The 25,162-nt window shown below is 46.0% G+C and overlaps 1 protein-coding gene across 1 annotated transcript in view; it reads left to right on the forward strand.

Annotated features, from left to right (window-relative positions):
- LOC142765947 (uncharacterized) overlaps positions 1-24,492 on the forward strand; it is a 51,163-nt gene extending 26,671 nt beyond the window's left edge. Inside the window, exons 5-10 of the mRNA XM_075867753.1 lie at positions 6,840-7,008; positions 13,588-13,663; positions 18,366-18,586; positions 19,105-19,194; positions 22,983-23,034; positions 23,880-24,492. Of these exons, the coding sequence (XP_075723868.1) occupies positions 6,840-7,008; positions 13,588-13,663; positions 18,366-18,586; positions 19,105-19,194; positions 22,983-23,011 (585 nt within the window). The 3' untranslated portion in view covers positions 23,012-23,034; positions 23,880-24,492. The remainder of the gene's footprint in view (positions 1-6,839; positions 7,009-13,587; positions 13,664-18,365; positions 18,587-19,104; positions 19,195-22,982; positions 23,035-23,879) is intronic.
- Positions 24,493-25,162: the final 670 nt, after the last annotated feature.

Raw genomic sequence — 25,162 nt, forward strand, 5'->3', positions numbered from 1 at the left:
GCTGTCGGCAGGTGTCTCGGGGCCGGACTATCGTGTTTTCTGCATTAGCAGCAAGATGGCGCAGTGAGCGCACGGCGGAGAAGCCATCAAAGAGAGGGTAAGAGGTGACAAGAGGGTTGCAGTAGGGGCGTTCCCAGGACGCAAGCTGGAAGCAGTCATGAAGCAAGCGAGCGCAAAGCTCAAAACGACAGCTGATAGACGCAACCTCGTGATAATTTCAGGCGGTTTAAACGATGTCCTAAATGAAGATGCAGCAGGACTAGCAGCCACACTGGCGAAAGGCGTCGATGACATGCGCGCCACTTCTCCTAAGGTGCAGGTAGTGATATGCACGATACCGGAGGTACCGGTGCGTGATAGCAACCTGCAAAGAGCGGTGGTCAACGCAAACAAAGAGATATGGCGGATGAGTCGAGAGAAAGGCTTTGAGGTGGTGGAAATAAACAGAGAGGTGCATAGGTGGGGGGGTTTTGAACGAGACAGAATTCACTTCGATGGGCGGCTAGGTCATGAGGTGGGTTGGCGACTTGCAGGACGCGCAGTAGCTTTTTGGGGGGGCAAGCGAGCCCTTCGGGGTGCAGGATAGCTAGTAACGAGGAAAACAACCAGGGAGACTCTTCGACAGGTGGTATGGACAGATACGATTCCAAAGTGGCACCAATATCTAAGATACGTAGAGTCCGGGGCATAAATAGACGTAGCCACGAGCGCCGAGCCAATTCAGACATAGGGTATATTAACATGCAGGGTGGTAGGAACAGGCTGAAGTGGGAAGAGATAGAAGAACAGCTAAGGGAAGAGAGGCCGATGGTATACGGTTTTGTAGAAACACATCTCAGGGACATGGAACAACCTCCGAACAATCCGGACTACGCGTGGGAGTATTGTAATAGAACAGAAGGCAGCAGAAAGGGGGGTGGTATTGGGGCATTCATTCATAAAAGTACAGACTGGCAAAGGGTCAAGCAGGAGTGCAAGGAACATTTATGGCTAAAAGGGAAAGTGGCAGATCAAATGACACTCCTTGGTTTCGTGTACTTGTGGACGGGAGCAAAGGCCAGAGAGGAAAACCAGGCAATGGTAGAGTGTATATCAAAGGACATTCAGGAGTTAGGAAGAGAGTGCGAGATAATTATACTAGGAGACATGAATGCGCACATAGAAGATATAGATGGGTATACCGACCAGACAGGCAAAATGATCATGGATATGTGTGAAAGGCTTGATTTGATCATTTGCAACAGTACCGAGAAGTGTGAAGGGCAAATAACATGGGAGGTAGGAAGGCTTCAGTCGACGATAGATTATGCACTGATGTCACATAGGATGTATGATAAGCTCAGGGAAATGCACATAGATGAAGGTGGCTCCAGAAGTCTGGGTAGCGATCACAAACGTATCAAGCTAAGTTTTGGAAGAGCAGTGAAAGTGGGAAGGAGACAAGATGAGCAACTACAGGAAAAATTGTTTATCCAGAAAGGCAAATTGAAATAGCCACTAAACAAATTGAGAAAGTAATCACGGAGGATAATAAGACAGTGTGGACATACACGAATCTAATTAGACTCTTTGAGATAGAGCTTGCTAAGACGCGTGACAAGTCGCCCCGGAAAAGAAGACACAAACCCAAAAGTTGGTGGGATGAGGAAGTTAAGAGAGCCATAGCAAAACGTCAGGAAGCCTCTAGGGAACACAGACATGCTAAGCAGCGGGGTGAACCGACAGATGATGTGGAAAGAAAATGGGCAACCTTTCTAAGCTGTAGAAGGGATGCATCCCTTCTGATCAATGAAAAGATTAGAAGGAAGGGAGCTCAGTGGCTGGCAGAAGTACATAAAAAAGATAGAAAGGCAGCTGCGAAATTTTGGAACCATCTAAACTCCCTAAGAGATAAGACGAGCCTATAGCAGAACTTTATAACTACAGCTCAAGGTGGTAGGCTAGAAGGGGACGAAGCTATTGAATATATAAGAACAAGGGTGACAGAAAAATTTCAACAAAGAAGTACTTTATGCACCACAATAGACAAAGACGAATCAAGTGGTGCAATGGCTCCATTTTCACAACAAGAGTGGGAAAGGGCTGAGAAAAGGGTTCCTAGTAGTACATCAACAGGCCCAGATGGCATTCCAATTAGGCTGATAAAAACATTAAGTCCGAAGTCTAAGCAGGCTTTGAGAGAGGCAGTGAGTACAATAATAATCGATGGTGAAGTTCCCGATGGATGGAAACTTAGCAGGATGAGCATGATCTATAAAGAAAGGGGGACAAAGCTGACATAAACAACTACCATCCTATAACAGTGACATCAGTGGTCTACAGGCTGGCGATGCAGATTATAAAGGAAAGACTGCAGGCGTGGATAGAGGATGAGGGGGTGCTGGGGGAACTGCAGAATGGGTTTCGGAAACACAGGAGGTTGGAAGACAATCTGTTCTCACTGACGCAGTGCATCGAAATAGCAGAAAAAGAACACAGGCCCCTGTGGCTAGCATTTTTGGATATCAAGGGAGCGTACGATAGCGTGGTTCAAGAGGAATTGTGGGGAATACTGGACACACTAGGCGTGGAACATGTAGTCACTAATCTTTTAAAGGGTGTCTATAAAGGTAACAAGGTAGTTATAAAGTGGGAAAAACAGGTATCCAAGCCTGCAGAGGTAAAACGGGGGCTTAGGCAGGGGTGCCCCCTGTCACCCTTATTATTCATGATGTACCTACAAGGATTAGAGGCAAAATTAGAGGGAAGTGGACTTGGCTTCAACCTCTCTTTAGTCAAACAAGGAAAACTTATTGATCAGGCACTACCGGCATTAATGTACGCAGATGATATAGTGCTAATGGCCAACAACAAGGAAGATTTGCAGAGATTGATGGACATCTGCGGTAATGAGGGAGATAGGTTAGATTTTAGATTCAGTAGGGAAAAATCAGCAGTCATGATTTTCAATGACAACGAAGGTAGTGAGCTTAGAATACAGGAGGTCACGCTAGAGATGACAGATAAATACAAATATCTGGGCGTATGGATAAGCAATGGGACCGAGTATCTGAGGGAACACGAAATATACGTGACGACTAAAGGTAACAGGAATGCAGCAGTCATGAAAAATAGGGCACTGTGGAATTACAATAGGTATGATGTTGTGAGAGGAATATGGAAAGGGGTCATGGTTCCTGGGCTGACGTTCAGCAATGCGGTCTTGTGCATGAGATCAGAAGTTCAAGCAAGATTAGAAATTAAGCAACGTGGAATAGGTAGGCTTGCTTTAGGAGCTCACGGGAATACACCAAATCAGGGAGTACAAGGTGATATAGGATGGACATCATTTGAGGGCAGGGAGGCTAGCAGCAAGATAAAATTTGAGAAGCGATTGAGAGAAATGGGGGAAGAGCGTTGGGCTAGGAAGGTTTTCAGCTACTTGTACATGAAGAATGTCGATACAAAATGGAGGAAGCGAACCAGGAAGTTGACTGGTAGATACTTAGAAAACAGCAGGTGGCCAAACCAAAAAGAACTATCGGTTAAGAAAAAAGTGAAGGAAACGGAGACTGACATGTGGAGAATGGGCATGATTAAGAAGTCCGCACTAGAGATCTATCGAACTTTTAAGCAGAAAATTGCCAAGGAAAGGATCTATGATAATACTCGGGGTAGTTCTCTGCTGTTTGAGGCCAGGACGGGAGTACTGCGAACCAAGACATATCAGGCCAAATACGAAGGGGTCGACACAATATGCAGTGCGTGTGGAGAGGAAGAAGAAACTGCCGAACACTTAATAATGTTCTGTAAAGGGCTTCACCCTATAGTTCAGGATGATGGCGCAGAGTTTTTCAAAGCACTGGGATTTAGGGACAGCGAGGGCAAAATAGACTTTAAGCGGGTAGACTTAACTAGAAGGAGGTTATCTGATTGGTGGCTAAAGTCAAGGCACGAGTGAAAATTAAACCCTTCACTGCGAAGTACGAATCCTCAACTTCATTATTTAAAGGAAAAAAAAAGATAAATGTAATGGTTAGTTCACTAAGTATTACGGCTAGGTGGCGTTAGCCGCCGCCCGCTCTAAAGGGTACAGCCATATCCATCCATCCATCCATCCGGTTGTCACCTCTCACGCGTACTTTTTGGCCTGCGTAGAAAATAAGAGTGTGTACGCTCGATCGCGCTCCTTTATCTTGCAGTGGGGCGATCGAACGTCTCGTACGTATTCTGTTGTTGTTTCGTGCTCATAAAAGTCACTGCAATCGTTGCACATCCTCCGTTTGCGAAAAGGGCGTGCTTTTCAGACAAGCTGATGTAACAACTGAGGCGCTTATTCGCGTTCATCTGTACCTGTGAGTCCATTTCGTGCTTTATTTGTTCTTAAGAAACACGGGGCACGTTTTGATCTGCTTGCCAATCTGAGCATGACCTTCCAATTTGTTGCTAACGCGTTCATTACTTCGGCTTTGCGGCAAAGCTGTGACTCTTTAGGGGCGAAGCTTCTTGAAGCGGCACCCGTTCGTTTCTTGTCGTAGTACGTAAAATGCCTTACGCTTCAACCTGCAAGGTTGTGCTGATGGGAGATTTCTCCTGTGCGTTGTTGAACAATAAAAAATTCGCAGCGTGCGCGATAACTAAAAGCTGAATTCTCCTGGCTCTCATTCCCAATTAGCAGCCATTAGCATGTACATTAAGCACTATCTGACAAGAAAAGGTTGCTTTGTTATACTTGCTGGGCGTAACCTCCTTGGTTTTAGAAAGGTTTAGCGAACATTGGGCCGCAGTGCCATGAATACAGTGAACTACTATATACCATGAACTCGAGGGGGTTAAAGGTGGGAAACAGACAAGGAGGGCAAGCCGTAAGAGAGTGTGTGTGTGTGCCACCTCTTGTTTAGTACTTGGAATGTCCGCTGGATGGCGGTGTTTCTATATGCGGAATATATAATGAAAAGCTGCGAGATGGTGGTACTTGGAGTGTTGACTAGATGGATGATCGGACACACAGACAGATGCATGGACGGACACACGTATGGCAGCATGGGCGCATGGACTAACGCTGGGACGGACGCACGGATGGACGTGTAAACGCACGAACAGACGCACGCACGGACGGGAGGATGGAAGCACGAAAGGTCACACAGACGGACGCATGTATGATGAAAAGATGCGAGATGGTGGTACTTAAGGTGTCACTATATCGCCACGTTCCATTTCTCAAGTTTTGTTATCGCCCCGAAACACTACACAATTCTCAGCATAAAACGCGCGTGCAGTTTTCGAGAAGCTTCCGGACTTTAGTAGATCATTTCGATAAGATCACGCCCACTCTGCGAACTGTACAGATTATTCTGGAACCTATGCAACCGCCAGCGATAATGCTAGAACATTCGATGGCAAGAGTATAAAATGCCGACGCCCTTCGCCGCTTGTCAGTAGTTGATCGACGGCCGATGCTCCGTTCGCCGCTATCAGTCCAAGACTGCTACTGTAATCGGACTTTCCATTTACCGGGCACAGGTTCGCCCAAATCAACAGTTAAATTCCAACGCAAAGTCTCCTGTCTTCGGTCACGTCACGACCCCGTGACAATATGGACGAATGGACACACGGACAGATGCATGGACGGACGCACGGATGGCTGCACGGATGAATGGACGCATAAATGAACGCAGGGACCGGCGGATGCGTGGACGAACGCAGGGACGGACGGAAGCAAAAACGAATGGACGGACGGATGCTTCGCTTCACTCTCCATCATTCACCCCGTGGATCTTCTGCCATTTTCCCTCCTATTTTACAGGGCACTATTCCAACTGCGTAGGCGCGGTTGGCATCGGATCTTATGACTCATGTTTAGATGCCGGCACCTTAATGTCAGGCCTTGCTTTCACTTGGAAGAAACAATGAAATGTCTTGGCAACTCAAAATGACAAGAAACCTCGATAAAAGATTAGATTTACATACCACGATTGTGTGATAATTTACAAGCTCATAATTGAAAGATAATGAATAAATGAAAAAGAACACGCATAAACGCATGCTATTTTGGCGCCATTTACAGAGCCACATTTTTCTGAATGGCAACGTGCCCGCATATCTGCGATCTGTGACAACCTTTGATTGGAGGTACAAGCAATTCAGCATATGGGACTGTATAAGTAGTCTGCAGTTCATACGTGTCGGCATGGCATTGTGCTCTCTCATAGTAGAGTATAGAGTACTCTAAATCGTTAACCATTTTTTCTAAACACACATGAGTATGATCCCGATGGGACGGCTTTTTGCTGTCCCATAGTAGAATATCAAATACCCTAGTTCAGTTTTTTCTAAACACAACGACTGCTCCCCTATAGCTCGTACTCTAAATAGTCGAACATCTATACCAAAAACGCATCTGTATTTTCGGTTGGTCGAAACATAGCAAGAGCTGCATTACATGCAGCTATCTTCCCAAGACACTCCAGGTCACTTCAATTATCACTCTGTAACAACCAAGCAGAAAGCTTGTTCATTTTTTTGAGGGGGTGGGGGTTGTAGAATAGACTCTTTTTCCGCTTTCAGCTATTAGAAAGGCGCCTAAAGGGAAGGACAAAGTTTTGTATGGTTGCCTGTATGTCAAAATGAATTGTTTTTGAAACACTTAGCCAGACAGAGAGAGAAAATTTGAATATGAACGGTCTGCTCGCCAAGGCTTTTGTTCCCAGCGAATCTTTAGGGTACACCGGTTCACAAAACGGGAAGCTGCCCTAGACTTGTGTTTGTAAACAGCGAAAAGGCTGATATGTTGCGAAGGATTCATTACGGAATAATTGGATCTTCTTGGCGTATCTCCGTATTGCGGTTTCTCGTTTCAGGCTGACTTCGGCCATGTAGAGATCAAACCTGGCTTCAAGCTGCCCACCAAGCAAAGCTTGGGCAAGCTTAACGCCCGGCAGCACAATACCATGGCTGACGAAGTAATCCTTACGGACAGCGGCACTATGGTGCTCAAGGGGTTCCAGTACAGTGCTTCCTGCCCCGGATGTGAGTTGCGCTGTTTCTGTATCACTTTTTGCAAGAAAATAATGAAAACTAGTTGTTAACGATGCTATGGAAAGTGTAGAGGGCGTTAATTATACTGTTCTGTATGTGTACTATAGTAACCATTTTTAAATGTTGTAGTAAATTACGTGCTACGAGGTACTCTAAAACACCGTCAGGCCTGCGCGCACCGCGCAGCACAGCTACAGGGAATGCCAGAACAGCCGTTTTTAGGGCTCTTTTTAAACAGTCTTTGGGTAACTGCAACAAGCACCCTTGCAAGGTACCCACTGCACCATAATTCATACTTTTGTGTTGTAGGGAGGCATCCGCAATGCAATTCTTAGACATTGTTCAGAAAAGCGTGGTACCCGCAACATTCTTGTACATAATTTTAGCTTTTTTTATGTTGTGGCTGACGACAACGAAAAATTATGTCTGAGGTTCTTATATTGGGTTGGAGCACTTAAAGACCCACACGATACGCAATTCCTGTTGTGTGACGCCTGATCGTTCCTTTGCTTTTCTAAAACACCTTATCACTTATATTAAAGCGATGCTTTTCCCAACATAAAGCCCGCCTAGGTTCAATTCGCAAATGAGTTTCAAGCACTGGCCTGGCTCAGTGGTAGACTACTGACCTGGTACGCAGGGTACCCGGCTTCGAATGTCAGTATGTCATCGGTCTTCATTATTTACTTCATTTCTTTCTTGTATCGCCCGATAGTGGCTACGGACACCGGCGGTGGGTAGGGGTCAACTACGGCACCCAAAACAACCCTTGTGATCCAATATCTGATAGCAGCTTTCGCTGGAAAAGAGTTTTACAGTCACCGTCATGGCTGCAGGCGGCACTAACACTCTCGATTTGCATGTGAAGAAATACCCGACAGAGTAGACTAGAGGATGACCACTGCCATAGCTCAATCATCAAAAGCATCAAGTACTATGCAAAATTTGCAGGTTCGTTGCCTGTCGGCGTTAGGTTCCCTGTTCGGTCAGATCACTTTCTTCACATTTTTATGACGAGTGCAATACACCATAAAAAAACGGTACAACTGATGGCTTCTACACTAGCTTCGTAATTTGCTGATTATCATGAAGCTTGTTTTAAGGATAAAACAAGCCTTCAAAAATTTTCTTATGTCATTCTTGACAAGAATACACTATCTAGTGAGCGCGAAATTACCTGTTTCCAAGAAATAATGAACTGAAGTAAAAAATTGCCCGCAGCTTCCCTCGGGGGAACACTGAGGAGGATGCGGACCATATAATTGGTTAACGGGGTGTTAAAGTGCGACTTACTTGGGTCGATGGCTAAATTGGTTAACGTGGTTGTGAAATGGGGTGTTAAATTGCGACTTACTTGGGTCGATGGCTAAATTGGTTAACGTGGTTGTAGGAGGGGGTGTTAAATGAGTGAACACGTACACACGTATGCGAAAGGGCGGCGCTGGTCGAAGGGACGTCAATCATTGTGTTTGTGGATTCGTTGGAATTCATTTCACCGCGACCTTGGACGTCGACGCGCCGTACAAACCAACCGACGAGCGGCAACTGAGCGAGCGAGCGAGCGCCGACCTTGAGTATATATACAGCACGACGGCGCATGCACTGTCAGCTGTTGAATGTTCTCGAAGCGCGACGCCACATGCGCGTCCACTGGAGAATCAGGAGAATTGTAGATGTCGAACGCGGTGTGTAGAGGAGGAAGGGTGCACAGATGGTGGAGGAGTGAAGCGCGCGCGGTGTGTAGAGGAGGAAGGGATGCACAGATGGTGGAAGAGTGGGCGACGGCGCGACGGCGCATGCGCGCGCGTCAGCTGTCGAATGTTCGAGAAGCGGTGCGGACGGCGCACTACAAGGCGCGAGTATAAGATGCCCCGCATCTAAAAAAAACGAAATCGCTTCGGGTTCACGAAGTGAATGCTGGTAATGCATGAAGGCAGCTTCATTGACGAAATGATAAACCATATAAGCAATGTCACTTTTTGAGCCACGTGCGCTGTGTACACTCTGTATGCGCTGTATTGGTCAGAAATAATGTAAAACGATGCAATGTTTATTGTTGAAATATACATATGCGCGTTAGACATGCTCTTTAGACGATATTGCGCACACATTGTTCACACATGCGCTTCTACTAGGGGTGACGGCAAGCCTCGACGACAGCGGTCTGACATTTTGAGGGCCTAGAAGCTTCACTTCTAAAACGCTTCAACTCTGCAGCGCAACGCTTGAGATACAGCAAAGCTGGACAACTATGTGTTTAATAGCTACCAGGTTGTACTTGGTTGAAATAGGCGCATCAGTACAGCCGATAGAACGAGGACGTGACCGCTCGTACTCGGTTTTTCGGGTAGGCTGGCTCTTCACGTAGAGCTCAAGTACGCCCTGCATACCACCAACGGTGATAGGTACGATCTTCTTGTGGTCTGTTGTTCTCCGCCTCACCGCGATGGTGAAGCAGCTAAGGTACTGGGCTGCTGACCCGTGGGTCGCTGGATCAAATCTCGCCTGTGACGGCTGCGTCTTCGACGGAGGCGAAAATGCTGTAGACGCGTATGCCCAGATATTGGTGCCCGTTAATGAACCCCAGGTGGTCGAAATTTCCGGAGCCATCTACTACGACGTCTCTTATAATCATATGGTGGTGTTCTGACGTGACAACGCACATATCGATCGAATCAATGTTCTTGTTTCTCTTTCCTCTGGCCGCGTGTTTGGGATATGCTCGTCGCAGCTATTCTCTTAAAGCGACAAGCCTCAGTACACGGTGTGCTGCATGTTTTTCGGGAGTTCGTGCTTAGTTTAGTCGTCCCGTGACTATATCTGATTGAGTGCTGAACTCGGTTGCTCGAGGTGTCTGTCAGTGAGTGCCTTAGCAGTAGCAGCTACAGCGTTTTTTCTGCTACGCATACGCGGATTGGCATGACGTCACGAGATTATGCCTGGTGTTTTAGCAGCCACGGCGTCGGCGGTTGGCACGGTTACGATGTGTGTTGTGGTTCGAACTGCTTCGCTGCTAAAACTTACCAGGGTCGCTTATGCACTTATGACGACTTCATTGTGGAGGCGTAGAAGGTCGTGTAACGTTAAGGCTGATTTCTTATTTTTATTTTTTTAGCCACGCAAATCGCGCAAATAATTGAACGCCTAGCTCAACTGCCTTGAGCCATTTCTGTGAGGTCACGTGACGTCTTTCGTACCATTTCGTGATCACGGCGCATTTTTTCAAAGGCAACAGCCTTCAATGTCTGATAATCGTGCCCCTCCATATGTGCCTTTGCATGGTGCCAGCTATATATAGCAGAGTGGCTCATAGCCCGGAGGCCGGTCGCGTCGGTCTCTCATGTAGCCCGGCCACAATCCGCCCATTCATGCAAGAAGGGAGACGCGTGCATCGAGTTCCATTCTGACTCACTTCAATGGACACAGGCTTTCGCCGAACACACTTGAGAATTTCAATGTGTCTTTAGTTTTTTTTTATGATAAGGTGCATGCAGAACATATCTTCCAGAGTGCTGAATGCTGCATTAAATGTAAATGAGCAACGAAAGAGTTGGATACACACCATGCTGTAGGTGCCAACATACGTCATTCATGAACCGTCTGTATTTGATCATTACAGCGACTATAGGCACCGTTCAGTCGATTTTTCCAGTCTGACTGCAGCACTAGAATACATAGCCTAGCAGGATAAAAAAAGAAACCTTGAGACGGCATCGGTGAAAATGGAACGCGACACGAGCGTCTTGCGCCCTGCATCTGTGGGCGGATTGGGGCTGAAATACATGAGAGACGCGCGCACGCTTTCATTTTTTGCATTCCCTAACGGACGGAGCAATATGCGCCGCGCAGCTCCCTCTAGTCAGTGTGAGGTGCCTATTGCACATGATGGTGGACATTTGCTTATGGTTATGGATAGATTGAGCGTCTCGTTTTAAGCAGCTAAAGCCTTCCAGCCAATATTCCCAATTTGTTTTGTTGTCTTGCCTTTTCATCGCAATCTGCTCCACCTCGATGATTTACCTCGTCAACTAGTATCTGTATCTGTCAGCAGATCAGCTGATGTAAACTCCTGTCAGCGCACATACTCCCTTTTCTTCGAGTGAGTGAGAAAGCAAAGCTGAACATTCATAGCTTAGCTTTTTACCTTCATTTAGAACATATCATTGATTTGTGTTCTTGCCGTTGTGGTGGCATGACTATGAAATATCACTTCACTTTTTCTTCCAAGTACCTACTATGCGGCCTTCCTGTTCTTGGAATATTTCGAAAGTTTTGAAAATACTAGCAGTGGCTTAGCTCGGCTATGCTAGGAAATACGTAGCATCAGCTATCGACGGACGTAAGGACAGACACACGGACGAACGGAACGAAAGGCAGAGGATGGGATGACCAACTAGTGAAGGAGCTCACGCGAGTCGAGCGCTAGCTGACCAGTGACGCGTCACTTCAGGTGCTTCCAGGCTTTATTCTGCGCGCCAGGTGTGCGCCGCCTGACGTCACTGCTCCTAGTGCATGCGCTTCGTAGGCACAGTAGGACGTGACACGTTTTTACGATGAGTGTTACGCACGGTTATCAATATCCTCTCAAGCCCCCTTACCTGCCCCTCAACCCCGTTGAAGAACACCTGATTGATCCTCGTCTGCCATTTATGAGCGTTAGGCATTTGACTGGCGGCAGTGGTCAGTATGGCATAAAAGGAAAGGGTGAACGTGCCGATCGACGTAGTCAACACTGTGCAGTGCCGGCGGCGCAACGTGCCCGATAACGCTGCATTCGACGTACAGACCATGCGCCGACTCGTAAACAAGCCTTCCTACAGAAATGGTCTCGCCAAGACACGTCCCGTGCACCTGCAAGCAAGCTCCTCTAACATCATTTACTTTGCGAATATGGCGGTGATTGTTTGTGATCTCGCCATACTTTTTCGCCATGGAACTTGCGGCCAGCTTACGTTTGTTTTATATATGTGGACATGTTTATTTATGACCTCTTCCTTAAAACTCCCCTGCAAAGAAACATACGAGAGATACTCCAGCATCTAATCCCAGCGCCGGGGTTGTCTGCAGAAAAAAATTGTAACGTGATGCTCGTACGTTGTAGTCAAAGTTGGCTACTTTTCGTGCTATACTCAAAACCTTTAATGCTTCAAGCGGGAAAATTTTGCACTTGGCTACCCTGTTCTTTAGGCTATATTTATAAATCACTTTTTTAAAATTTTCCTACGACAAGTGAGAAAAAGTACATATTCAACAAGGCTTCTGGCCAAGCTACTTCGTATAAAGTTAACTTCAATTACTTTGTCCTGATGACCTGAGTCACTGTACTTGATACCTTTTGGTGAAGATCAAGTGCAATTAATAAACAAGTTAGTTCAAATGAATGACGCATATTCATCATTGCCATGACGCAGAAAGTGTGAACTGCCGAAAGTCATATTTTTATAGGTTGGCAATGTTTTTCAAGGCAAACAAAAGCATTTGTTCAACAGGAAAATTACTTATCACTGATTGATAACACGCATGTATTCATAAGCTGGGTGTTGAGCTACTACAGAAAACTTCTAATAACTATTTCAAAAGGTGCAATTTCATGGTTCTGCACGCAGTGTTTATACTCATTTCACTGAATATGAAGAAAAGCCATTATTTTTGCTACCACAGTAGCACTTGAGTATACGGTTGACTTTTGTGGTTACTTTGGGCTCTTATTAAATACTTCGCGCATTTAAGGTGTGAAATTATTGCGCTGTTGTTTCTGTTTTTCCTCTATGTTCATTCATTCGCGCTTTCAGTGTGTACAAGAATTGAATATTTGCGAGTCCCGTTCATGCACAACTTTTTGGGGTCCAGCCAACCTGTGCAAAATTATGGTAACATGAATCTGCTAGAGAAGAGAATAGAACAATAAATGGCTTATTGGGTGAAGCTGATGTAGCAGCCGTGCATGGTTATAAATGCTGACGGAAGCGACGGACTTGTTATTGACCTAGACAAGGTCATGCTAGAGGATTGCAGACACCTTATTCTTGAAATGATGACTTCGAAAAGTCCCGCCATGTGGCATAATACCTCTCTACAACGACGAAATTGAGTAATTGTGTTACACGAAGGTCAAGAAGGGTACCAAAACTGGGAAGCCAGCAAAAGTGACGAGCCATCTCCTACATTTACACGTATGTCTTCAACGACTCACCTCTTTGAACGTGTTCTCTAATGCTTATTGCAAAGAAGCCACGCTTTCTTTTTGGACTTAAAAATTTAAATAATTTACCTCTAAGTCGTGGATTCAAAATTCATCACAGTTCTAAGTCATCTATTCAAAATCCGTCGCAGCATTCTTTGCTAGTACACAGAGCTCATTCTGAACTTCGTTGATTATCAGGTTACCATTACAGTTTCGGATCTACAATGCTCCAATTGATTTGCCCATGGCGTCAATATAACTGAATCTACCCACTTACAGCTGGGATTCACTGTATTTCTTTCTGGTATCACATTGTCAGAATGAATGACGAAGTGCCGTTAAATAACCGTCAATCAAACTAAACCAACTGTGTCAATTATTTTCAGCTGCGTTCTTCGTGGCGGGTCCCACTGCCAATGCCAACCAGAACCAACTTACTCACCTGATTCACGACGATGGACAGTAAGAGTTAACATTCATGTGCTTTGTCATTTTATTTTTACTAACATTGAATATTTAGTGGGCATTGCTGACTCCAGACCGGCTGGTAACATTATACCATAGCTAAGGGGGAAAGTGAGCCATTGGAAGGTTGATACCACCGAAATTCCTCAATTTTACTTCGCAATATAAGCGCGTACACACACACACACACACACACACACACACACACACACACACACACAAACACACACACACACACACACACACACGCACGCACGCACGCACACGCACACGCACACACACGCGCGCACATACACATGCACACACACACGCGCACGCACAGACACGCACGCACGCACGCACACACACACGCGCGCACACACGCACACACACACACACACACACACACGCGCGCACGCATGCACACGCACACGCACACACACGCGCGCACATACACATGCACACACACACGCGCACGCACACACGCGCACGCACGCACGCACACACACACGCGCGCACACACACGCGCGCACACACACACACACACACACACACAAGCACGCACCAACGCGCGCGCACGCTTGTGAGTGTGTGTGTGGCATGACAACAAAAACAGGGTCAGCTATTCTAATTGTCGTGCCCCTAAAGAACTTTTTGTGACAACACCCCTACACCCCCCTTGATATACTTAATTTATTGAGCTAAGATGAAAGCCTATATCATATTGGCCCCGATTTCAAAAAAAAAAAAAAAACTTTGGCACGTCATTGGGGTTAGCGCACGGGTTTAGTTAACAGCCTGTACTTGGCGGTTCCGTTCACAGTAAGACTAGCAGACAATCGTAATGACTGAGAAGAGCAGTAAACTTTCCTTCAGCAGACTTGTTGTCTGGTGGACATGGTAGTGGCTCCATCTTTTATCGCTACGTGGGAAAACACGTTCCGACATAATGCTCACAGATGGCGCGACTTCTCCTTCGCAAAGAAAGGAATATGTGACAGGGAAATTAAGAAGTAATCGTGGCGTACGGTGTGAGGCATGTGATGCGCTCATAATTCCAAAATACATCCAATAAAATATTTCTAAAATATTTCGTTTCTTCAATATTAGCTTTTGCCGATTGCAATGAAAACTACCTTCGATTCTTGACATGTAACGACACGTCTAGGCAGAACGTCGACAGCGGAGCCTATATATTCAAGTAAAGGTCTCCCACTGAACCATAAATTGATTGGCGCACCTATGGAAGACCGTCAAACTTCTGATCAGTAATTTACCATTTTCACGCGAGTGCAATTCGTGCAGCCGAGGTATTTTACCGATTCCAACTTATGGCGTAGAAGCCATGATATCGTTACCACATAGGTAATTGAGGTATGGGCACTTACCTATGAGGACTCAAAGGCAAAAATCCAGCAAAAATCCCCTAATCCACGCCGGTATTAGGGGACTTTGGCTGTTTTTGGAAAAATCGAACAATTTTGAGTGCTTAGATAGAACGTTGAGCAGTGTATGACGTTCGCTATGGTCAAGTGACTTGCTGACCATTTGCAGCAACTGGGCATCTTTTGAACCTTCTAAGCCTAGGTGCTCATTTTTGGCTTGTAGCATCAACAAGCGCAACCAGCGTCGTACATGATTCGGGTCTAAATGCTGCAAGTTTCATGCCGCCTGGCAGAATTGCAGGCTCCACGGAGCTGTTCATATTCCACACACCTGCCCGTCCATCAATGACTGACACTATACAATGGGGAATCAGAATGTTCTTTTTCAGGCATGCCAAGGGAATGGGGTCGAGCGTGGTGCCAAACGTGCCACAGTTGTTGCTGGAACATGTCACGGGAACACACACAGCAGAAAATGCAGGAACGACTGTTTCTACGGGGACGAAAAAGATGCATTCCTCCGGACAGGAATTTTCCAAGAGCGCCGTTGGGAAAGTACCGTGTATAGAAAGATGCCCACTTCTGCAGTCTACAGTTGCCCCACACTCACACAAGAAGTCAATACCCAAGATAACGTCATGTGTAGACCGCGGAATAACCGCAAACTCTGTGCAAAACACCTTGCCACACAGCGAGACGTCCACAGTACAATATCCCACCGGACACTACACGTCACCACTTACACCACGAAATGTCACCCCATGGTTCAGGCAAAACATCACTTTTGGTCCTAGCAGGTTCTTAAAATTTACACTCATCACCGAGACTGTCGCGCCTGTATCTACAAGTGCCATAGTAGCCACTCCATCGACAACTACATGAACTTTGTTCTTCAACATAAACGCTGACGGGGGTATATCTGTAGTTAGCTCCTGTGATCTCGCGGCCTCACCCCCACTGGCCACACCGAATAGTTTTCCGGCGGCGGTTTACGTGCGCGTCGCCGTGGCGACGGCGATCGTGGAACACGGGGAGCTGGTGGTGGCGTCAAACTTCGATCAGAGGCCGGCGAGGGGTAGCGTGACCCGGTAGGTGCGCGTGGTTTCCGTGACGTGGAGAGCGGATGGTGGAAAGGTTGGTGAGACATGTGCCAAGACTCTCGCTGATATGGGCGGGGGTCACAAAAACGTGCGATGTGACCCGGGACGCCATAGTTGTAGCATACCGGAAATGGTCGAGGGGCACGTGGCTGCTCAGAGTAACGACTCCTCTCGGAAGGCATGGGATAGTGGTGCCGCCCTTCAGGGGCACTGTAGGCAGGTGATGTTGGGTAAACAGTCGGGCTAAAACTTCGTTGGTAGTTGGGAGGTGGTTGACGGGGGAATCCAGCCTGCCGTGTGCCTTGATATTCATAAGCGTCTGCTGCGTTGATTGATGGTTGCCATGGTGGAAGAGAAACAGGAGTCCGCACACGTTCTGGTTCGCTTACGTACACATCCTGAAAATTGCTGGGGCGATGATAGGTCTGCTGACGAAGCAGCTCTACTCTGACGATCTGTCGTATGGTCAAAGCAAGGTTGTTAGGCGGCACTGTTTCAACACTAGCCACAGTGGGGACGTTGGACAGGCGGCCGAATTTCGGAGAAATTCGTCGCATCTTGAGGGATTCAAAGGTACGACAGTGCTTCATCACGTCGGACACGGAGTTCAAGCAGTATTTTCAATTAAGAAATTGTACACGTCTTCGGCTATACCCTTGAGAACGTGTCCAACCTTGTCTTCTTCAAACATCCTTGCATTCACGGTCTTGAACAGCTTCAATATTTCTTCAATGTATGTCGTACATGTTTCTCCTGGAAGCTGTGCCCTCTGAAACAATGTCTGCTCCGCGCAATTCTTCTTTGCGTCCGAATCACCGAAGGACTTCCACACTTCTTCAACAAAATGTTCCCAAGTCGTGAACACGTCCTCGTACCACATGAGGGCGGTGTCAATTAACGAGAATACAACATGATTGAGCTGTTCGTTCGAGTCCTTGCCATTGCTTCTGTTCACGCACTTGTAGTTCTTGAGCCACACGTCGACGTCTTTTCCTGAGGTCCCGCCGAAGTTTGGTGGCACTATGTAGTACGGCATGGAACCCATCGGAGTTGGCCTCGAAGCGTTGGATGGCTGCTCTTGGGCCATTACGATCGGCGAAGGTGGAAGTCCGGCGAGGCGGCTGCTGCAATGAAGTCCTGGTAGTGAAGCTCCCGTCTTTGGGTTTGTCCTGCCCAGCACCTCCACCAAATTGTTACACAAGGTAAGGTAACTTAAATGGGGTTTTTTTAATGGGCCGTGAGTCCGCGATCACAGTATAATGATTATGATCTCCACCGCCATGGCTCTTTACCCCGCCGCGGTGGTCTAGTGGCTAAGGTACTCGGCTGCTGACCCGCAGGTCGCGGGTTCGATTCCCGGCTGTGGCGGCTGCATTTCCGATGGAGGCGGAATTGTTGTAGGCCCGTGTGCTCAGATTTGGGTGCACGGTAAAGAACCCCAGGTGGTCGAAATTTCCGGAGCCCTCCACTACGGCGTCTCTCATAATCATATGCTGGTTTTGGGACGTTAAACCCCACAAATCAATCAATCAATCAACCGCCATGGCTCATACCCACTCAGGGGAATCACAGTGGAGGCAACGTCGTCTTCCTTCTCTACCCGCGCTTGCCTTGTTTTTCCTGGTAGTGATACTTCGTATCAATATGTACCAAAATTAGTACGACACGTTTTTGCATGACGAACATGAAGGAGAGGCGTTAACACGAAGATCATGGTATGCACGTAATGCATGTCATGAAATACTTGCCACGCTCATGGTGCGCTTGCAGATGTTGAGCTAGCCGGAGATGTACCAAATTCGGCATTGGGTGACGTGACTGTATGACGAATACATATGACAGGTGTTAGCACGAAAATCATGTCGTCTACAACGTAATTCACGTTTCACACTCGCGGTGCGCTCTCGACCATTTCGTTAGCTTGATATACTACGGAATGGGTACTTTTTTGGGCTTGACGTACTGAACATCCCTTCGCTCGCACCGCTTCCTCTGAAAGCCTCCTGCACCCAATGTGGTTTTGCACTGCCTTTCACCAAGCGATGATCCCATGTGAATACGTTTTGATGTGGCTTTATAGTAAGGTAATGTCATAAATTTTGATGAATCGCGACGTCATGACGGCGTCATGACATCATCCTATAACGCCGATGGTAAGTCATCGCGTTAGATGAGGCGCAAAGCTTTCCCCTCAGCAAAGTTTCATCCATTTCATTTGTTCTTTCACGTACGCAGGACGTCCAAGCTGGGGCGCTACGATAAGAAGGATGTGACGGTGCAACTGCCCTCTGGCCACGACTGGAACGAGTTCAAGTGGTTCTCCGTGTACTGCAGCGACGCCAAGCAGAGCTACGCGGACATAGCCATCGACAAGAACGTGGCTGAGGCACTGCCGCTTCGCGACCCTAGCAAGGTCGTGCCACCTTCACCTTCGCATTCGAATTCAACCGGCACAGGTATTTTATATATCAAGTAATACAATGAAGTAACGTCAGTAACTCAGTCGAATAAAATGTGTATGATAAAGAAGTGGTCGACCGTTCAGATTTAAAAGGGATCACGTTTAGAAAGCTTAACCATACAATCAGTAGACTGCCCAGCTCCATTGACACTCTTCCTTAGGCTCGGTGTTGCAGTGGTTATACAGCATTCGGGTGCTGACCCGAAAGTTGTAGGTTTGATGGCCGTGACCGTGGTCGCATTTTGATGGTGGCAAAAAGCTAGAAGCACTTATAATCTGCGATCTCAGTGCACGTTAGGAAACATACGGTGGGAAGTTTTGGTGTCATTCAGTGAGGCACGTCTCATAACTATATCGTGTTTTTTTCACGTAGAACCCAAATGTTATTTGCATACCTTTCGTAGAGGTTGGCAAATTCATAATGTAGTACAAAAAAGACAACCATTCAAACTTTTTATATCACAACAGCAAGGAGGTAAACTGTGCTGTGAACTTGTGCTCCTCTTGGTGCAGCTGCTTTCCTTGGCCCACTCTCCATGTTGTCCATGTTCGTTCTGAGCCTGGGTGCAATACTAGCAGCTGTGACTCTGCGTCAGTGCTTCGGTAAGTTGGCCATTTACCTTACCAGATTGCGGTCGTATAGTCACTCTATCGGAATGCACACACAAACAAAAATCACAGCATAATCACGGAGTGCATCATGATGAGTAAGGCGAAGCGTCCGTCCGTCCATCCGTCCGTGTGTTCGTCTGACTGTGCATGTGTCCATGTGTCCGATCGCGTTTGAGAATACAGACACGACGTGAGTAACACCGGCGAGACGCGAGCCAACGAAAGCGAGCGCAAACGTCTTCGACACGTTTGCTACACTGTTTCGTCCATACCCCGCCGATGATTCTACCACGCACAGCGACGATCCAGAGACTGAAAGAGGCTCTCGTTCTCCGCGCACTCAGGCAAAGCGCACGCAGCAGCCGACCGGAGAGTAATGGTACAATTCCATCTAGAATATCCTCACTCAACTACAGTTTGTATGTGCTCTAAGTGAAAGCACGGTCTAATATACTCTTCGGGGGATACTGCCGTCTTTTCTCTCTCGTATCTTTTTCTCTCGGTTACGCGTGACGCGTGACCAAGTTTCACCCCTTAAACAGATGAGGTAATTTTCTGTGTCTACACGTACTCTGAAGTTACTAAAGTTTTTCATACCATACATATACCTACTCTGAAGTAGCAGCCAATCGAAAAAAGTCAGAACTTTGCCGCAAAGGTGAGGCAATGAACGCGATAGCAACAAATTGGAAAGTCACGCGAAGAATGGCAAGCAGGTGGGAACGTGTCTGGTGTTTTTCACGCACAAATGATGCACGAAACGTGCTCATAGGTACAGATGAACGCGAATACGTGTCTCAGTTGTTACTTCGCTGGGTCTGAAAAGCACACCTTTTTCGTAAACAGAGACTGTGCAACGAATGCAGTGACCTTTGTGAGCCCAGTACCTACATCAGAATTGTCTTGGTTAAAGCCCAAGGCGTACGATTGCCCCCACTGCGAGATAAGCAAGCGCACTAGAGAGTGCCTCTCTCTGCGGGGCAAAGTACGCGTGGGAGATGAGAGCGTGCGCCACCGTGTCGCAAAGATTTTGTGACGCGCGATCGTTGCGCCATCTTGCTGGTAATGCTGAAAACACGATAGTAGTTTCCCCGAGATGCCCATCGCCAGTGGTAAGTAGTAGATGTAACTAGCTTGCCTTTTAAACTTTGATGGAGGTTCCCTTCGTGGCTTAGTATCTAACGCCTCACACTTACAATTCAGAGGTATGAGGTTCGATTCCATGCGCCGGAGTCTCTTCTAGGTTATTTTTATTTCTCGTGTTAAGTTTATGTAGTTACGCATAAATATACGGTGAATGACGGTGATGTCCACGCCGACGCCGGCGGCAAAATCTAGCCTAGTGTGTCTATATTATTGCCATCGCAAGAAAAGGGACAAAGAAAACCTATAATGAAATACCGAGGTTGTTGTGTTATTATACTTGAGCACAACTTTACTTTGTCATAAAATCCACGCTACAGCTTGCACTTCAAATCATGCAAGGGATACTTGGTTAAGGGATACTTTCTTAAGCCTTGATTGCTCCTGTACAATCCACAAAAATATGACGAAATATGACGAAATAACGAGGAAAGGGGTCAAGGAGAACGCCAACTTTTGACTGTTTTTTTCTATTTATCATATCTTGCATCAAAAGTTATGAGCACAGACATGCGAATCAAGCCAGGAACAAACACATCAAGCGCAAGCGATCCTAATCTCAAGCTGCGACATAAAAACTTCCTCACTGCCTGCGAGAGAGACACTGACGTATCACTGTCACCCTGGTATCCTTGCTTCTGCCGATAACCCGAACCTTATGCAGGCACGGCTCACACTTATGAACATTGCAGTCCGTCGGCAAATGATGTGCCCTTTAGCGAAAGCTTGTGTTTACGCGCACGCTCATTTACGCACCTTCCCGTCTGGCTGACATACCAGCTTTGACTAAAAGGTAAAAAAAAAACAAAAACGCGGCACATTTTTTCCTCAGTGTGAGCTGTGCCTGAATAAGATTCAGGTAATCGGCAGAAACAGGGATATCAGGGCTTGAGCATCGTTGGAGGCACTCCACATAAAACCACGAGGTTCTCTTTGTGACAGTGATACGTCAGTGTCTCCCTCGCAGGCAGAGAAGAAGTATTTATGCCACATCAAGTGATTAGGGTCGCTTTTTTTGATGTGTGCCCGGCTTGCTGTGTATGTCTGTGCCCATAAACTTTGATGCAGGATATGATAAATAAAAAAGAATCAGTCGAAAGTTCTAGCTCCGCTTGACCCCTTACTTTGTTATTTCATCGCGCAAAATAGCCCTATGCCCCGCCGCGCTGGTGTAGTGGCTAAGGTACTCGGCTGCGGACCCGCAGGTCGCGGGATCGAGTCCCGGCTGCAGCGGCTGCTTTTTCGATGGAGGCGGTAATGTTGTAGGCCCCTGTGCTCAGATTTGGGCACACGTTAAAGAATCCCAGGTGGTCGAAATTTTCGGAGCTCTCCACTACAGCGTCTCCCATATTCTCATGGTCGTTTTGGGACGTTAAACCTCACATATCAATCAAAACAGCCCAATATTTATTAACAACTTGTTGGGTGGGCTGGTGGTTACATAAAATCGTGAATTCAGCGCTATACTAAAAACGTACACATGTGAGAGCGCCTGTCTGTTCTCTGTCGCTTACATGTGTACGTCTTTTGTCGGGCTAAATATTAACAAGCCATATTCTTGTTGCTTTTAAAGGACATGAATCGACTAGCCCCACAAAGTGTACTTCTAACGATGTGTTAGGTGATGACCATGTAGTTCTGGTTATGCGAGAGAAAATCAGTTAGACCCAGATACGTAGTTAGGAACAAATCCAAGGCTGGCAGATACGAAAAACCTAAAGCAGGATTTCGAACATTCAGAAAAGACCACTTCCCTTTACTATTATTCCTTAACTGAAAGAAACCTCGTGCGCTGTACCGAGGGGAACGCTACCACCACCCAGTGTGATTTAGAGCATTGCCAACAAAATTGAGACCACCCGTCTAAATAATGACCAGCTCAATCTAGATTAACGGTGAAATACGGGCATGCAGCATACTAATTTAGTAGTCGCTGGAAAGTGTCTGGGAGGGTAGTAGTGTTATTGAAACAGTAGTTGCCGTAGTGGCACAGAGAACACGGCACTCTGCTGCGTGGCCCCCAGATGTACGGGTTGGATCGCAGCCACGGTGGGGGCATTTTTGGAATAGCAAAAAGTGATGGAGGCTTCTGTATCCCTATGCACGTTTAAAAAAGGAAGGCCAGCGGATCAAAATTTTTGAACCCTGCCACTACGGTATGCCCCCCAAAGAGTATATTTGTGTCATCGCGTAAACCATCAAAAATTACAATAAATTTATATATGTATGGTCAGAGATGGTTCAAGACCCAGCACAAGCGATCCAGCCGAAACAATTCTTTATACGTTACCCGCGCTGACCAGCACGAGAGCGAAAAAACACGCGATTGATTATCATACGATGCCGACGTGTTCGTATGATAATCGTCCACGACTGTACAGTAAACACAAATCATGAGCGTGCAAGATGCATGAAGATTGAATGGTAGTGGGATCGAAATTGTGGTTCATGGTCTGCTTTCCTCTATAGTAAAACTATTGCAGATCAACTCACTCTTGGTACGTATCGTTTGTGCGCTCACCTGTATACCTGTGGCTTAGTCTTGTTGGACGCGAAAGTCATACGTCAAGTAATAAGTGTTATTTGTATGACAATAATGCACGTTTGGCGCCTAAACGAGTTATCTTGGATTGCAGAGATCGATAACCGTGTGAAGACTTGTTGAGTGAGGCTGCCGTTAATAAACAGGTAGGTGAATACACAGGTTTAACACTATATATATATATATATATATATATATATATATATATATATATATATATATATATATATATATATATAGTCGGAGTAATCATTCAATGGACCAGTTAGTTTCATGAAGGTATGGAATAGGATATGGCACAACGGGAGCGTTGTCAACAAGGATAAATATATTTATTTCCCAACAGTTTCGGGAGGGGTCCTCCCTTCATCAGAAGATGAGTTATAACTCATCCCCTAATGAAGGTGAAGGGAGGACCCCTCCAGAAACTGTTGGGAAAAAATATATTTATCCTTGTTGACAACGCTCCCGTTGTGCCATACCCATACCTATATATATATATATATATATATATATATATATATATATATATATATATATATATATATATATATATATGTGTATTATGCAACCTGTCCTGCAATAATGAAAATAATTAACGCATGAAGTGGTGTTGAATATGGTTAGATGGTGCAATACTGCAGTGATAATCATCGGGAATGTATCCTTTATTTATTCACAGCAAAAACTATTTCGCTGCCCTAAACTTAGACAACGCAGATCGGTTGAGTTTGTACCTATGTCTGAAGCAGCTTTAACAATATCTACAGAGAGATAACGCATACTATGATAAACAAACGTTTGATTGATGTTGTATTGTGCGCGATGTTTTCCCAGCAATATAAAGGAGATTCAGAATCTTATCATTAGAACAGCAGCAGGGTTCGAAATTGAGACGAGTATAGTGGTTGACCACAAAGTCTAATTAAACAGCGAGTCACGTTACACCAAAGAGCCCTTTATCTAATTCGAGTGTTCACCTCTCTTGCAGATACGTCACTCAAGGTTTGCCTTTGCAACTCAGTCTGTCATCTTTATTTATCTCCGAAGAATCCATGCGTTTTACCGTGAAGTTTAGAAGACCGATGTTTTAAAAAACCCTGTCAGTCCAATTATGCAGTGTTCGTATGTAGTCTCTTTCACTTGTATCCAGTAACCCGTTTTCTGCTATAGTTGTGCTGTCAGAGACGTGCCGGTCATTGCCTTGAGAAGCTTATAACCACATGCACTATGTACAGATAAACACCTCGCATCCCGTGTTTGTTTCTTTCAGTAGATAACTTGCAAAATTAGTAGGGTATGGTGATGAGTATATGCTGCCAGACGTTGGAACATTCGAACTGCAATCGTAGCAATGCTATGCACCCATTATTAAGGCGAAAACCTTGGATGCCTCATCAAATGGGAAATTTTGCTCTCGTCGGCGATGATCCAGTGGCAGCGCGGGCAAATAATGAAGGAAATCATACATGCGATGACGTCACCACAAGGCGTCATCGTGACCCCCCGAATTCAGGTGTGACGTTATCTGACGTAACGCCACATGATGCCGTGGTAGCGCCCTCCTTTGGACGGTGAACTAAACTGGAGAGCGCCAGCCGAAGAAAAAGAAATGAAGACGCCGCTTGGCAGTGCTACGTGAAACCACGGCTTCTTCGCAAAGCGCTGGTGAAGAAGATGGGTTTCCGCTTATAGCAGCCTTTCGTGAATGCACAAGTGACACGGCCAGTTTTATTTTATCGATGAAACAATATGAGTCTGCCAAGGTAACACAAATATGTCGCCCTAATTGAAGGTCCCTCTTTTCCTAAATAATACGAATGTTGTAAGTCGCCTGTGAGTCTCAGCATTATTGTAGCCACTGAGGTCGATTACCCCAGCTGTGGACATTACTTGCATGAAATTGAAGTAAATACTTGAAGGTTTAAGTACAATTTATGTTGTGTATATTTAAATATTGCTTTATTTCGAATACAGGTTGCAATTGATTAACTGCGCCACCTTGTTCTTAAGGTGTATCCGAAAGAATGCCGTATGACGGTCACAAAACACCTGGCATAAGTGACGTCCAACTTTAAGAGAAATACTGCATTTTCGCAGTTACTCTTTTTTACTAAAGCAATACAGTGTGTTTTCAAATAATTGCAACGTCTATGCATTTAGTCACGTGTTTTTGTACGGTTACCTCAAGCAAGGTGTTATATGAACGATTCGTTCAATGTTAACACGTCTGAAAAAATACTACAATGTTACAAGTTGTACATCACAGCATAC

The sequence above is a fragment of the Rhipicephalus microplus genome, chromosome 6, assembly GCF_043290135.1.
Source record: "Rhipicephalus microplus isolate Deutch F79 chromosome 6, USDA_Rmic, whole genome shotgun sequence".
Lineage (NCBI taxonomy): Eukaryota > Metazoa > Arthropoda > Arachnida > Ixodida > Ixodidae > Rhipicephalus > Rhipicephalus microplus.